The sequence below is a fragment of the Mercenaria mercenaria genome, chromosome 10, assembly GCF_021730395.1.
Source record: "Mercenaria mercenaria strain notata chromosome 10, MADL_Memer_1, whole genome shotgun sequence".
NCBI classification, from domain to species: Eukaryota; Metazoa; Mollusca; class Bivalvia; order Venerida; family Veneridae; genus Mercenaria; species Mercenaria mercenaria.
In genome coordinates this window covers 11,212,413-11,228,733 of record NC_069370.1, presented here as the reverse complement: position 1 = coordinate 11,228,733, position 16,321 = coordinate 11,212,413, and the positions used below count along the sequence as shown (strand labels likewise).

At 34.6% G+C, this 16,321-nt stretch overlaps 1 protein-coding gene across 1 annotated transcript; it reads right to left on the bottom strand.

Annotated features, from left to right (window-relative positions):
* Nucleotides 1-2,690: 2,690 nt before the first annotated feature.
* On the bottom strand, nucleotides 2,691-15,921 carry LOC123559814 (carbohydrate sulfotransferase 14-like). The gene is made up of 2 exons (XM_045351931.2): nucleotides 15,623-15,921; nucleotides 2,691-7,514 (listed from the first exon to the last, which is right to left on the bottom strand). Exons 1-2 carry the CDS (start codon nucleotides 15,878-15,880, stop codon nucleotides 6,732-6,734), a joined length of 1,041 nt encoding a protein of 346 aa, XP_045207866.1. The 5' UTR covers nucleotides 15,881-15,921; the 3' UTR covers nucleotides 2,691-6,731.
* Between the last annotated feature and the right edge of the window lie 400 nt (nucleotides 15,922-16,321).

Sequence of the window (16,321 nt, the reverse complement as noted above, 5' to 3'; positions counted from 1 at the left end):
ATAAAATGGCTGAATTAAGGTACCATCTGTTCAACTTCTTATTGAACTACTTTACCTCAGTACCCATAATTAATTGCGCAAGGATAATTCAACCTTAGTATGTTAAAGCAATAATGTAATGTGGTTTTAGCTATTTCATGTTCCCGTGAACAAGGGCTGAACATTGAAGTTACCACCGACACAATGTAACCAATGACTGCTGATTTTCTGTCTTTGATTGGTATTTTAAAATACAAAATCAGTTTTAAACACTGTTACCGGTAGTCAGTAAACAGTCGAGACTGTCATATGTGACCTTTAGGGAAAACTTCGAAAAAAGTCACATATGGCAAGAAGTCTTTTTAATACAGTTTCAAAATGTGAATAGCTTCACACCTAAAATTATGAAGTATACCTGCGTATTTTACAAGAAAGGAGTAAATACTAATGCAACATGATAGATATTCTGTCATTTGATACATTTCGAAAAACGTTTACTGTATGATGAAATATAAATTCTCATATTTAAAGATAATAAAATTACAGGTAATTAGATTTGCTATGGACCGTGCAGGTGGTAATGACAAAGATATACTGTAAAAAATGTATTGTTCTTTAATATCGGCAAAGGTATTAAGAGATGAAACATTTCAAACTTATAATTTTGTAAGTGTTAAAAAATACAAGTGTGAGCATACGTCCTAATAAAGCTCCTGCAATCGTTTTCGTTATGAATGTACATGCGTCTTACTGACCCTAATCTACGTCGCTGTTTGGTAATTGGGAATACTTTGATCAACCTTTATTTTTTTCAAACTATTCTCTTATAGAGGTGGAACAATTATTTTTTTCCATTTTGGTCCACCATATTTATCAAAAGAGCCGATGATATTAAGCGAGGTGAATATAGTCAAACACTTCACTCAAGAAAGGGATCTTTTCTACGACATTGTGATTAAGAGACCGATTTGAAAGTCATTTGGAACTTCTGGACAGGAAATGTACGGTCACTTGTCGCGTCAGACAGGGATACTTTTAATTCAGCTTATTTATATAGGGAATTGTATTGGGTGGGATGAAACATGTTTGATTAAGACAGAGTCCTTTAATACAGGGGTCCGCTTAGACAGTCTTATTTTTTTTTCCTGCACAGAAACACCATTTTTGGCTAAAAAGTCTACATTACTTTTTTGAGTCATAATAATGTTTCCTTACTTTTGATGGTTCTACTTGAAATAAAGATATTGCCGGCAGATGACATTAGCTAAATATGCTAGATATAAAAAAGGTATAATTTATTACCATGAAATTTATATGATACAATTAGATATGTGACGTCACTTTCGAGAAGTACCAATGACTATTAAGATGTATGTTTTTATTTTTCATTTTCTATCTACTTCACAATTCTTATAGAAAGTTGAATTTTGCCTGTATTAGTGTTAAAAGGTCGTTAAAAACGTCCCAAAAATATCTGATTCCAAAATCTTTTGAAAACCGCTTTCCCTATTTTACTAGTCATATAAAAATGAGAAATAAATTGGGAAGCTTATAACAATGCAGTGACATATTTTCTGTTTATTGCTACCATTGAAAAAGATCTACCATTCTTAAACAAGAAATAAATTCCTGGATATTTGTAAATAACATTATAAGGCAAATTATGATATGTTTAAAGTACAACACAGCTCTCAGTGACAAGTCCACTAAGTGGTCACTTAGAGCAGGTTTGACTGTACATGTACATCTACTTATAGCTTGCATTTAAGATTAGGGAAGAAAGTTCTGGATCGGGACATTGTTCTGGTCCTTCCCAGGTAGATTGTTAGGCAAAACGGCATGTGGGTACAATCCTGAAATACTTCTGAAACAAAAAGGAAAACAAAAAATGTCTGTGCAAGATCAAATGATATATTTATTAAAACAGCGAGGCTACATGGGGTTCTGCTTGAAGTTAATCGCTTTGGCCAGGTGATGCTTGAAATAAGTATTTTAATGAAAGTGCATTCAGAAACTTGCAACAGCCACAACTGACCATATTTTTCAGCTCTTAAAATTGAACATTTCTTTCAAAATTCTTCCAAAAATATTATATCATATTTAAAGACTAAATGATTCTTTCAAAAATTAAAATACCCTATTAAATATAGCATAATAAATTAAATTGTTTAAAGAACTGTCAAGTTTACTTTAGTTGAATAATGGCATAGTATTTAATATGTTTAATGCATCTTTCTTTGAGAAAGAGATCTTTGATGAGGATCTTTTTGAAAGAAAATAGGGACGAGTCTTAGCTGATGGTTGCTTTTTGGTCTCCTACTGGTTATAGACTGGTTTGTAGACTATTGGTTTGCTCGGTTCCATCTCTCAGTCCATTCGTCCTCAATTTCTCGTCCGCGCTGTAACTTCTACCATTTTACAAATAACTTTACACAATATCAAATAAAATATGTTTGTAAAAGATTATTAAATAATTACGCAGATAAGTCTCAATTATAAAAATGTAAGTAAGAACCGATTAAAGGTAACATTTTATGAAAGCCTATGATATAAAATGTACATCAACAATAAGTATTCATTAGTTTTTACATGTTCTACCATTTTCACTTTTATAACATGTAGCCTTTTCCCGCACTTATACATTCGACAACTGCGTATAGAGAAACTGGTCAACGAAATGTTGATAAGAAACTCATTTCTGTGTATTTTGTGGGAAAGACCAGCCGACATCTAAATGCTCATACAGGGGAGATGGAAATCTAAATGCTAAAAGGCAAAGATAAGATTGAGAATGAACAGTTCTCACAAAACACCGTTTAGTTGGAGATTACAAACATAACTTAAAGGTGAGAGAATCTGGAATCGGCTATTTATTATTGCCAAGACGACCTAGCGATAATGATGCTGAAAAGCTATACTTTCCAGGATTATAAGCCTTGTGAAATTTGTAAAGGGTTTTACTTGAGATGCGAGTTGTGGCGCCATATGCTCAACTGTCCTTTTAGCGGCTGATGTTTATTTTATTTCTTCTCAATTCAGTGTGATAAATATCTCACCACAAAATATAATGATACGTACATTTTCATATTATTGATTGCTAAGCGATTTAAAGTTTGTTATCTATTAATACTCTTCTCAGGATAGACATGATATTATGATTCAGGGCAAAAGAGAAAGGAATGTGGCTGTTATTTTGACGCAAGGGATAACACGCATATTGAACCTGTTTAGTGAATGCCAGGAGGATGTAGGAATTAGCCGTGGCAACCAAAATTTGTTCCTTCGATCCTCTGGACTTGTACACATTGAGGGACACGTCTGCTTGAGAAGCCTGAGATGTGAGATTGAGGAACTTGAATGTCCATTACGTATTTGTTTTACATCGTTGAGGAAATTCACTGAAAAGATTCCTTCTTTTAACTAAAAGGTAAATTGATAAAAAGCCATCCGTCAGAGAAACTGGAATCAGCTATACAACAGATATGAAAGTTATTCAACGTTTATCTTTACAAAAAGTTGTTTTATAAAGGATATTGATTAAAAAGATGATAAGGATTTAATATCAAAATTTTATACATATATGTCTACATGACTTTTTAAATATTATTGTTATGTTATCAATGATTTAACAAATACCTGGTTTGACCAAATAACAGTTCCATAATAGATCACAAAAAACGACTGTTTTTTTGGTATACTCAGTAACAGGACCAGAAATCAGCGGTGGAGTTGGGGAAAATTGCAAGCACTCTAATGAGACTTGATAGAAGCTCGTGTGCTGAACATGGTATTTATGAGATAGATACTTTGGAGTTTAAAGTTAAGATGTAGTTCTCGTATTCACGTCTTAGCTTTATCACTATTAAACTTCTCATTTGTACATACTGCACAAACATTTTCAGATTAAATGACGAATATGACTGATTTTATTCTTGTGTTACGTGATTTTCAGTCTTTTTGTAGATTCTAATTCAGAGGAGGAAAGTGATAAGCGCTGGGTAACGAGCATTCGGACCAGACCAAAAGGAAAGAAAGTTTAACATAAAATGGTGCTTAAGCATTATCATACTTTCAATTCTAGTAATTGCAAAGTAAGTTGTATTAGACATAGCTCTCGCTTTTCAATCTTCACTATTCTAAACGTAATTTATCTTCAACAACATTTGTGAAATATTGTTTTGAGATGTAGCAAGACATTTTTCTCCAAAAAATGTACGCACATGCCTACGAAGGAAAATAAATAAATATTAGTATGTTCAGATTAAGTGTGCGAAGACGATTTTGAAGAGATGTGCTTTTTAATCATTACCGAGTATTACATTTTGTTTTGGTCTGATGCACATTCAGATTTAGCTTGTAATGAAAACTGCGACAATGAGCCAATTCAGACTCCTGTAGAACGCAGAGCAGGTGAATACCAAAGGATGGTCTCTAGTTCGATAAGTCATGATAATAACTTCAGTGCTGTTACATCGGCTTCCAAACTCATAGCAAGTATTGTGTTTACATAACCACTGCATAATTTTGTTACGACCAGTGATAGTTTCCTTTTGCCATGCTCCATTCGAATAATTTTGACATAAATATGAAGATTAAAAACCGTAATATTTCTTCTTTACTACTTGTACTTTCTAAACTTCAAATGAAGTTAGAACTATTTCTTGAATATGATAAATAAAATTCATTTTAATCTCTAAGTTTATTTTTATGATTTATTTTTATCATTTATGATTCTGTGTACTATGATTTTGTGTGTTTTTAACAAAGTACAGTAACTGAAACATTTATCTTGTATTTATTAGAATTTCCAGCAAATCAGGCAAAAAGATCAAAGTCGTTCCTTGGACACAGGAGCAGTACGTGGCCGTGCGAAGGACATTCGACAAAAATCTCCGCTGTTTAACAGTTCCTAACAAGGAGGAATGCAAAACGTGCCAGGACAAATGAGAACATGTTGCTTTCACTGACTGGAAGAATATCAAATTTCATGTCCATCATGAAATATAAAAATTGAAGAAAAACTGAAATCAGTCTGTTTTTACGTGTATTTTTGACAATAAAGCCCCAGAAGTCGTTCGTGAACATTATTGTGTTTGCTCAATGTTCATGTTAAAAGGCAATGAAATATCGAACCATTACTAGCACGGGTTCGTTCAGGAAAAAATGACTAGACTGACTATATTGTGGTTCTTCAAATGAGGTTGTCGTTCTTAATGACAGCTAAATAATTACCAATCCGTCTAAGTTATATTTGCCAAACAATTCTTGCAGAATTTGTACATACTTTTTGTTTTAATATCAGTCTATTATCATTCATTTACATGTTTTAAGTGTTTGCGGTCCGAATATATCTGTTCATTCTTTGTACTGTGTTTGTTTACATCTTAGCAGTAATAAAACTACTAGCTTAAATACTACTGTGTTAATGTGTTAAATGACCCTTTGTCCTTACCTTTTACCTGTATTAGAAAGCATGCAAACGCGCACACGTGGAAACATATGGCCTTGTGAACTCCTACCATATAAGGCTGGTGTCCACAACGACTAATTGGTGGCCATAATGTGGGTTACCCCTTTTTCATTTATATTGGATATTTTCAGTAATTCATCAAATGAGTAGACTCAACTATAAGATAGAGTAAGAAAATTATCATCTCTATTTGAATTATACCACTAGAAAGTGAAGTGTCCACAGTGAAGGTTAAGACTACAGGGTCCACATGGTAGGCATTGTGTGCATGCGTGTGTATATGTATGTGCTGTTGGTTTCGTTTTTCGGAGGTTGCGTTTTTGGAACGAGGCATTCCCTGTTTGGTATTTATCCTTGTTCTTTTAGCGGTGTTTTGCAATAAGCAACAATTATTCTGACACACAACATGGATTACATTTTAATTTTCCAGTTATAACTGAAAAATGATATATATATATATATATAGGAAAGTTTGCTATATGAATGTTCTTTCTGGCAATCATGTTACTAGTGCATTTACATTATTTGAAAATATAATTAGACTGTGCATGCTTTAGTGCCAATACGTATAGTAATATTTAACATGTTAAAATGTTAGAACAGCTGTTAAGCTCATAATACATTTTAATTTCGTTTCTCGTACTGTACTTTTGTCATACTGAAATGTAAGATAATAACTTAATAAATCGCAATCTGAACACCTGCTGAGGGAAAGCGCAGATATACGAAATGCTTCGTCGTTAGTTTGATCCCAGGACGAGAAGTGTTTTCTCCAGGTCGAAAGATAAATAGCATTTAGTCAAAAATCATTCGTACCCTACCTCTGATTCATATGTGTTAGTTTGCAGCTGCTTGATCAGCTGAAGTAAGTAATTTTGTTTGTTTGTTTTGGGTTTAACGCCATTTTTCAAAAGTATTTAACTTTTGTAACGGCGGACAGTTAATCAGTGTTTCATGATCCTGTACAAGTATTAACCTGTTCTCACCAAGTAGCTGCCAACTTCCCCATATGAATCAGAGGTGGAAGATGAGTGAATTCTGACACAATGTCATTTATCAAATGGTCACGGAGAACACACGACCCTCCCGGGGATCGAACTCAAGTCCCCGTGATCCGTAGACCTGCGCTTTCCCTACTGAGCTAAGCGGGTGGGTTTGAAGTAAGTAGTAGTACAGAATGAATCAAGCAAAACTAGTTAGGTGAACCAAAGCGAACAAACTCAGTCTTAACCATTCTTTAAAATTTAGGACTTTAGAAAAACATTTACCACTTTTAACTTTATCATTTCAACAAATGTGCTGGATAAGGAAATCCAAAAATATAATAATCCTTGTAATATTTTAACCACAATTTGTTAATCAAACTATTTGGAATATTTTGATAATACTGTTTTAACTTATCACTTGAATCAGATTTATAACCCGTTTCAATCTTTTTCGGCATTTCAACTTTTCCACTGGCGCCGATCTCTTGAAACACTATTTCAAAATCTTCGTTAAAATTGCTTAGGAGACCAATTAGGTCATATTGCATTTCACATGGCCGGCACCTTTCAAAATATGGATAAATATGTCTGTCCATTTCAGTCATATTTTCGTTTATAATCAGTTGTAAATACTCTCTAAATGAAAATGATTGGTTTTTGAATTCACTCCTATAAGCCCGTTTATCTCTATATGCAGATAGCAACCTTTCTAGTGGTTCTCGTATAAATATTATATTAGTACGCCGCTTTTCAGACAAAATTTGCTGGAACCTCTTCTTGCTCTGCTTACCATATAAAGATACGTTTTGTCCAGGAACACTGTTGATAATATTAGTAAAGTTGTGGTCGAGTGCGTAAAGCACGCGTTTTATGTTTGTAGACGCCACTTTACAGTTATAGCAAATTACTAAGTCATAACGACGACTTACCATAAATTGGTTATCGGATTTACATTTTGTATTGGGATAAAGTCGTAAATTGTTTTCCTTAAGAAATATTTCACATCTTTCCCTAACAAGCTTTGCACGTTGTTTTGCTGTAAGATTTTGTCCATTGTCATTTAACAACTTGTGCGTTCTCTGAAAATATAAGATAATGAAATAAATAAAAAATAGAACAGGCAGAGGAGTGCAGATTAAATCCCAAAAATACGGCCTTGTCACAGAAGTATGGCAAATTTTAAGTTAGAAAGGGGCCATTACTATGTAAAAAATTGGTGGATTGTAGCCAAAGTCGAATTTGACCTGTACTTTATTTTATTTCACATGTGTACCAAAAGTTTTTAAATATGTCAACCCTTTCATGAGTTAATATCCGGAAACCATCAGTTTGCTAAATTTTAAGCTGGAAAGAGGACATATCAACGTCACAAAATGGTGGTTTGTAGCCAAAGTCGAACTTGACCTGTATTTTATGATCCTACACCTGTGTATCAAACCTTATTTAGATCTGACAATCCTTTCATGAGTTATTGTCCGGAAACAACAAAAAACAACGGACCATCGACCAACAAGCTTCCTTTCAATATACTCCCCGCCCCTTCCAAACTTTGTTTTTGGGGAGGAAAAACAAATTTGTTACCCTTCTTCCGGTCAAAAAATCGTAGAGCTATTTTTATTATAGATAAAAACGACCTTTCGTCATACTTAAATGAATTTCAGCATGCCGTAAATTTGAATTTATGAAAGGACAAAGGTTGCTCCATGTTTAATGTTAAACATTTTATGTACATTTCATGAATTAAAAATCAAAATAACTGATCAAAGAAACATGTCAAAGCACGTCAACCTCCTTTTATTCTCTAAATGTGAGCAAAGGCACTCTTGTCTGATAAGGAATCTTAACTGCCTGCTAGGAGGTAGAACCTCACACAATCGACCAACATACTATTGTAATTTCTGTCTGTTTCGTTTAACCACAGAAGAATTATTGAATAATAATCAACCCTAACGCTCACCACATGGTCCTTAAAAGTTAAGTTTTCCAAAATGTGAAGATGTGCATTGGGTGTAATTCACTCACGTTAACAAGCAGCTTAAGGTTCCTTGTTTGTTTATGCAGACTTTGGTAGTTTTGTAAAACATATTTCTTCTTGTGATCAAGACCCGAATATGTCATCGACAACACTGTATCAAAATCATTAGCTCTGCGGATATCCATGCTTGATTTATCCTCTAGTGACGCGCTGTAAAAGCCTGTCATAGTTTATAAGGGTGCCCAATGTAGTTTAAACCATTTTTGAGAATTTGCTGAAAGAGTTGAAGATTACTTGCGATATTTCAAGTCAGGTCAAGCCCATAAAACTTTCATATGTGCAGGAAACATCGTTTCGAGAAGCAAATTTCTGTCATATCTGTGAAAAGAATTAGGTGCAGACCGGGTTAGAGACCATGACCATTTAAACTGAATAGATAGGGGAGCAAGTTATAATGATTGTAATTTGCAGTATCAGTTTAGGCAGGGGAAAAGGAAAGGTCACAAGGATCAACATTCTTTATTCCAGTTATATTTCATAGTTTGTGCGGATACGATATGCACCTTTTGATGGAATCAGCGGGTTAATATAAACACAAAGATATATCTTGCACTCTTAACAATAAGGAGAAATATTTCTCTTTCTCTTTGGGTAATCTAAGATTAATCGACTCATTATCTTTCTTGAATGCCTCTTTAGACACATTGCTTTCAAACTTTGAAATAAGGAGGAGGAAAGTTTGCTCCAAAAACTTCTCCTTCGTAAGGTTGTGTCTGCTAGTCAGTTTAAAGAGACAGATGCACCTAGCAATTTTAGTTGTTTTTTTTAGGTATAACAATTACGACAAGTCATATGGCAACTTCTAAGCTTTGATAGTGGAGGGGGACCCTAGCCCCCCCCCCCCCCCCCCCACCCCGTACATTATTTCATCACTAACAGGCACCTAGGTAGTACCACAGACCTTCCGTAAGCCAGCTGGATGGCGTCCTCACATGAAGAATTCAACGCCCCGAGTGAGGCTTGAACCAACATCGATAAGGCCAAGTGATTCTAAGTCATCGACCTTAGCCACACGGCAGCGGAGGCCCCTTTACTAGCAAAGACCAGTTTTATAATCATTTGAATGATTCAGAATTATCTGACTCAGATTATGTTCATGCTCAAAACATCTGGTAATTGTTTGATATGACGTGTGTAGGGGAGTATAATGACTTGTACCTTCAAACGGATGTTTTGCTATTGGCAGACGTATTTTAAAATTTCATGGATGTATGTTTAGAATATAACAATATTATCCGTATATTATTATTCAGCCCCTGGCTTTTCTGCGGATGCATTGTTAAAGATAACAGGGGTTAAACTTCAACATTTAGATGACATAGACATGGTGAACATGATTGAAAAGGGGATTCGAGGTGGTGCATCAATCATCAGTAAAAAAGATTGCTCAATCCAATAATCCTGAAGCTCCCGCTTTTGATGTCTCACGGCCCAATCATGGATGACGTACCTCGATTGTAACAATTTGTATGGTACTAGTAGGTGGAACCGCTGTCAGAAAAAGCTTTTACAAGCTTAATGAAAAAAAGCAGCTAGATGTTTCTAAAGTAGCAGACAATGCTAAAACATGATAACCACAATGATTATCCCTCAGCTTCTGATGCACAAAATGCTCTCTAACCATTGCAAGGAACTTAGAAGAAATAGGTATCCGAGATTAATCACCAGAAAATAAAGTTAACGGATCAGTTGTTATAATGAGGGATTTATATATACTATATAGTAACACAGAACTCTCATTTCCTGTTCATCTCATAACTGATTACATGAGACATTAACATCCCCAGTACATTTCTGTGTTATGCAGTGGCATTTAAGGTTCTTGTAAAGCCGTTTGAAACCTCCAGTTTGGTGATTAGTTTTCACTTTTCAACAATAAAAAACTCTTCATAAAAGGAAAAAGAAACTTACAACACAAAATAGTGTGTTTGTTTTAGGTTTAACACCGTTTTTCAACAGTATTTCAGTCATGTAACGGCGGGCAGTTTACCTTACCAGTGTTCCTGGATTCTGTACAAGTACAAACCTGTTCTTTGCAAGTAAATGCCAACTTCCCCACATGAATCAGAGGTTGAGGACTACTGATTTCAGACACAATGTCGTTTATCAAATAATCACAGAGAACATACGCCCCGCCCGAGGATCGAACTCGCGACTCCGCGATCCGTAGACCGACGCTCTACCCACTGAGCTAAGCGGGCTGGCTCAACACAAGATAGAGTTACTTGTGATGTAAAACATGGTTATAATGCACGAAGATGTATTGTTACGATACAGCGTTATTTTGGATTTAGTTTTGTTATATTTTCTGGCCCTTTGGGACCATGGAGAACATATATAAGAGGTCTGCTTAAGCCGGTGCTAAAGGGCGTGAGAGGTGTATCACATTTCATTACCTCTCATTAAGATTCTCAATCAATCCGAGTCTGCTATTATTCTTCTTGGTTGCATAATTTACTTCCAAAGGATTTTTTATTAGTAATACCAGTTCTGATACAAGTATGAGAATTATGAATGTCGTCTGTTTTTAGGACCAGGAATAGTTTTTCTATATTCACTGCTTCTATTGTCTATTTGTACTCGTAAAAGTTACTTTAAACATAAATTCAAGCCTATTGAATATATCTGTAAACAAATGAAATAAATGTCCATTTCAAATGTCTTAGACACATGAATATAGCAGGATTGGTATTTGATACTGCTGTATGTTAGACACACACCAAAAACAATTTTTAAGAAACTGAAGATTGAAAGCATCTACAAAAAAAAGAATGTGGACAGTTGAAGTACATTTGATGTAAGACAAAGTTTATATAATCAAACAACTTTATCATTACATAGAATACTTTCTGCTTTTTCTTAACAATGCTATATAAATATTATGATATCATATGGGTTACAAACAGTGTACACCATAATGAAGCCTAAGGATTATTACATCTGACCCATCCCTAGCCTCAAGATGAAGCAATTAGTGTCTATTTCCATTGTTTCATTAATATATTGTTAAGAGAACATACAATAGTTCTTCGAGTACTCGAGTATTTTGTAAATACAGAAGTTTATAAAGGTGCACCGTAACGAGTAAAACTCTAAAAAGATGGACTCTGTGTCTATGAATAATTGAAATGAATGAATGACAGTCAAACTTTATCAAAATACAACTGATAACGAATGACTTTCTTTTTAACTTTGTAACTACGTTTTGGTAAAAGGTAATTTCTCTGCAAATCAGAAAGAACTAAAATGTTTTCAGTATGTCTTATCCTTTCAGGAACTAGACTTGTGTCTGGCTCCATCTACTGACCTTGACGCTTTTACAACATGCGGTGTACTAACTGGTATTTAATGAAACAGAGATATTAATAAAGGAAGGATGTCTTCTTGCTAATCCATGCAAATGCGAGACTATATCGCAATCAAGAAATCATTGCCAAACGATACTTACATCTGAAACTTTATATCTTATACACTCAAGAGAAAGCTTATCATCGTATTCATTTATTTACCGCAGATAAATGAAACAAAACCAAAAATGCATAATGTTTGACTGTTTGTTTTGAGTCTAACGCTGTTTTTCAACAGTATTTCAGTTATGTAACGGCAGACAGTTTACCTAACCAGTGTTCCTTGATTCTGTACCAGTACAAACCTGTTCTTCGCAAGTAACTGCCAACTTTCCCTTGAATCAGGAAAAAATGGAGACGAATGAGTTCAGACTCAGTCTTTTATCGAATCATCACAAATAACATACGGCCAGCCCAAGGATTGAACTAACGACCTTGCGATCCGTAGATTTGTGCTATCTCTTTTGAGATAAGCGGTCGGGTTGGATCATGTTACGTACACCGAACACTGAAACACACTACCGTTTGCGTGTAGTTAATCGAAGCTGCATTGTAGTAGTGTAATTATCATTCGGATGCGAACAGGTCTACGGTTTATTTTTTTTTTTTTTTTTTTTTTTTGTTCAAAGGTTGCCCACATGCTTATTCTTTGCCCAGTATTTACAAGAAAGTTGTATTATATAACCTCAAAGATAGCTTTTAAAACATATTTATATTTTCTACTTTTATGCTGTAGAATTTGAAAAATATTGATTTTAATATGCCCGATTTGGAATAATTTTATCCCCCGCCGAAGTCGGAGGTATATAGTTTTGACGTTGTCCGTCTGCCCATCCGTCCGGAACCATATCTAGGAAGCGGTTTAGAAAATTTAAATGAAAATTCACATACATGATTTCCACTATTGGATCTCGGGCTGTCAAGTTTTTGTCAGATTGCCCAATTAACATCTGTATAAACAGAGAATTGACGCAGACCGAGAACCGTCGGCGGGAGAAAACATAAATCGAATGGGAAATATACGCCATACCAGGGCATCAATAATTCCCCCGTCAACAATAGGCTAAACACAAGAGTAGGCTCCGAGTATTGATAATATCCTCAAATACATTGTCTTCAGCCACTAAAGTTCAGATACTTGATCCATAATTTCATCTTATCATTGTTCTGTCAAATTTTAATGTAGATGTAGTGTGGCATAACTTTCTTGTCACTTTGAACACAAAAATTAAACCCAGACAGAGAAAACACCAAGGTCTCTACTAGGGCGGAAAACCAAGACCTTGCGATCCATATGAGGACATACTAAGTCTAACCATGTTACTAAACGGTTTACCTCAGGTCCCTGTCTCAATGATCAAAGTCACACTTAGGGTTCAAAAACATAAGATCTTAGGCCATAAATTTGACATGCAATAATAAATCGTTTTTGTAACGTTGTTATTATTGGCCGTAGGTAAAAACTGGACCTCAGGAAAAAAGCCCTGCCATGACCACATTGCTAAAGGGATAACCCAACAGCAAGGCTTTTGGAAGTGACTTATAAACCTTCAATCATTACAATACTGTTAATTAGCAGACATGCTGATTTTCGTCGATTCGCAATGAAAATCGTTAGGATCTATTTCCTATAATACAAAACTCTGACCCTCTCGTACAATGCTCTGCAGGAGCATTCCGAAGCCGATATAAGTAAAAAAGACGATTTATAACCTAAGATAAAAAATGCACTGTTTAAATATTTGTCCCTTACGCTTATGAATGATAACTATACCTACAGTTATTTTAAGAGGACTGCGCTTGGAACCTGACTTGGTAATCTTGTATAATATATTCATATATACCTAATCTATATAAGTAACAGTTTTGGAATGTCTAGAAAAAAACACTGCACTGCAGAAACGTGTCTAATTGTATACTACATCCCAGGGCTATTTATATGTGGAATCGTTCAATTAGAAAAGCAGACTAGGGGTAATTTTTGTCACTTTCATACGAATGCCGTTATTTCAAGCCCTGCCAGGTGCAACTTCTCAGACATAACTGTAGTAGGGTAGAGAATAAGAATGCACTTAAACTTCCTTACTATTGTGCTAGTTTATAAACAGCGTAGTGGAGTGTCCTCTTTAGGTATCAGAACTCCCGGATTCGTTTCCCGGTCAGGGCTAATATATTTTCATTGTGTCACACTGACGTACAACGAACATAACTTACAGGAAGCTTTGAATGGACACCTTGGAATGTCTCGAAAATGTCTCAACTTCTTGAGTTCAAAGCAGAATTATAAAATGATATATGTGGGGTTGGGGGTTAAGATCTGACGAAACTAGTGTGGTAGAGTGTAGCGGCCTGCTTATACTTCCTTGCTATCGAGCTAACTTTTATAGCGCCATAGTATAGTGTTCACTTTAGAAGTAAGAGGTCCCGGTTTCAATTCCCGGCCAGGGCTGAACTATTTTTAGTCCGTTACAATGCCTTTGCTCTTTCAAAACTTATTCTGAAATTTGAAAATTTATAGCTCTTGTCTGAATCAAGTTTGACCAAATAAATATTACTTAATGTGTCATAAAATAACAATAATGGAAATAATAGTAATATGCAAAAATACATTAAATACACAACTCAGTTTCCTTTGTTATAAAGGTGGAACTGTGATGATGATTAGCTTTAACTTGCCATCATTAATTTTTAAGAAAATCATATAAAGTTATGTATGTGTTTTGCAAGGAATTAGATGTAAACATAAAAATTAAATCCCCTTTTGGGACCTCTATTTTGAATTAAATATAATCTGATATATCCATTGCAATTATCTAACTATAAGAACCCCATAAGAATGCAGCTTATTATCTGAATTAATAATGTATGTATATGTTAACTTAAGTAATATGATATTTACAATAAATATTGAACATATTTATGAGATATTTCGTCAATTTTCCACCTTTAGGGTCAAAACTATGTCAATTTTCCGAGTCCTATATATAAAATATGTATACAATGTAACAGGATGAATATTGCGTCAAAAGTCGCCATATGACCTATCATGTGTCGGTGCGACGTTATATCCAACAAAAAAAAGAATATTGCGTCAAGAATGATTATGATAGCATTGACAAAATATTGGTCCCCTTTCTAGGACTCACTTTGCGGCTAATCAAAGTCAATCAATCGCGAGTCTCTTCTCTTTTATTTTGATTCAGCATCCTTCAAATATTTATAAACAAAGTTTCCTGCTTTCTTTATAATGGATGAATGTCATTCTGAGTTAGCATCTGGTCGAACCACCATACTTCTCATAGCCAGCTGGGTGGCATTCTTAAATAAAAAAATAAATTCAACGTCCCGTGCGAGGCTCGATTCCACATTTAGTGGGGAGCGAGCGTTTTGAAGTTATCGGCCTTAACCACTCGGAGGTACCTGAGTGAAGATAAACAACACTTCTTCATTTTGATATATTGACTGCCATTTTACTTTTGGCGGTCATTCCCATGTAAAGTACCATAAATACATGTAAATGAATAAAGTATACAGCCCATATATATAACTGTATAAATATGTTGCATTTTTGTCACAGTTTAGAAATATTTGACGTGGTAACAGATTACAAGAAGTAATATTTGGATATTTGGTGGCAAGTTTTTAAATGTTCCACAAGTCGAGCATCTTGGATATTAAAACAACTTTCTTTCATTTTCTTATTCAGACAAGACCCATTTACATGTGAACCCAGTTTGATGTTTTCCCCACAAATAGCACGATTACACGAATTTTGGTCACTATGTGGCTGTGCTAATATACCTACATATATAGTTTTGATATAGTCACTTCCTTCGTCCTTCCTGTAATAATAAGTTTCGTTAGGTCTCCTATCACCGTCACTGTTATCATTCGCTTTGTTAATATATTGCGTTCTATGATGTTTCATTGACGTTTTCTCTGTTATGTATCTAGCTCCTTCGTTTCCCAGTTGAACGCTTTTCTTGACGGTCTGTTGAACTTTGGAAGTAGCAATTATTGTATCAGTTTGAGGAAGTTCCATTCGGCTTTCTCTTTTAAACATTCGTATTCCAATATAATTTAGTACTGCAGATATACAAAGAAAAATATAACAGAAAGAATTAAAGTCTGATTCATTTAGATTTTAACGAAAGATTAAATGTAACCTATTGATATATTTTCGTCTCAGTTTGCCAAACCGCATCATTATAGAGGAACTATTATGGTACTAAATACTAAATACTAAATACTTCATTCGTTTTCTGCTATTTGATTTCTGATCACTTTTTACAATTTTCTAATTTCAAAGTTTGTTTCTGAGAGCGTTGCTTTTCCTGGTGGATATATATCCTTTTACTCTGGGAAAACCAACATTTTTGAAATCTGAAAACAGATATATTTTATTCGTTATTTTTATTAAACTTTAAAACTTGATCTAATGAGTTGATTGGAATTGATCTTTATCAAATGTATAGAAACTAATGAAAAAGTGCAGTCAGTATAT

Excerpts from the sequence above, each read along its gene's own strand:
- LOC123559814 (XM_045351931.2), bottom strand. The coding sequence starts at position 15,880 with ATGTTTAAAAGAGAAAGCCGAATGGAACTTCCTCAAACTGATACAATA. Across the intron at positions 7,515-15,622 it reads ACTATATCAAAACTATATAT|AGAACGCACAAGTTGTTAAA; the intron begins GTAGGTATATTA and ends TTATATTTTCAG.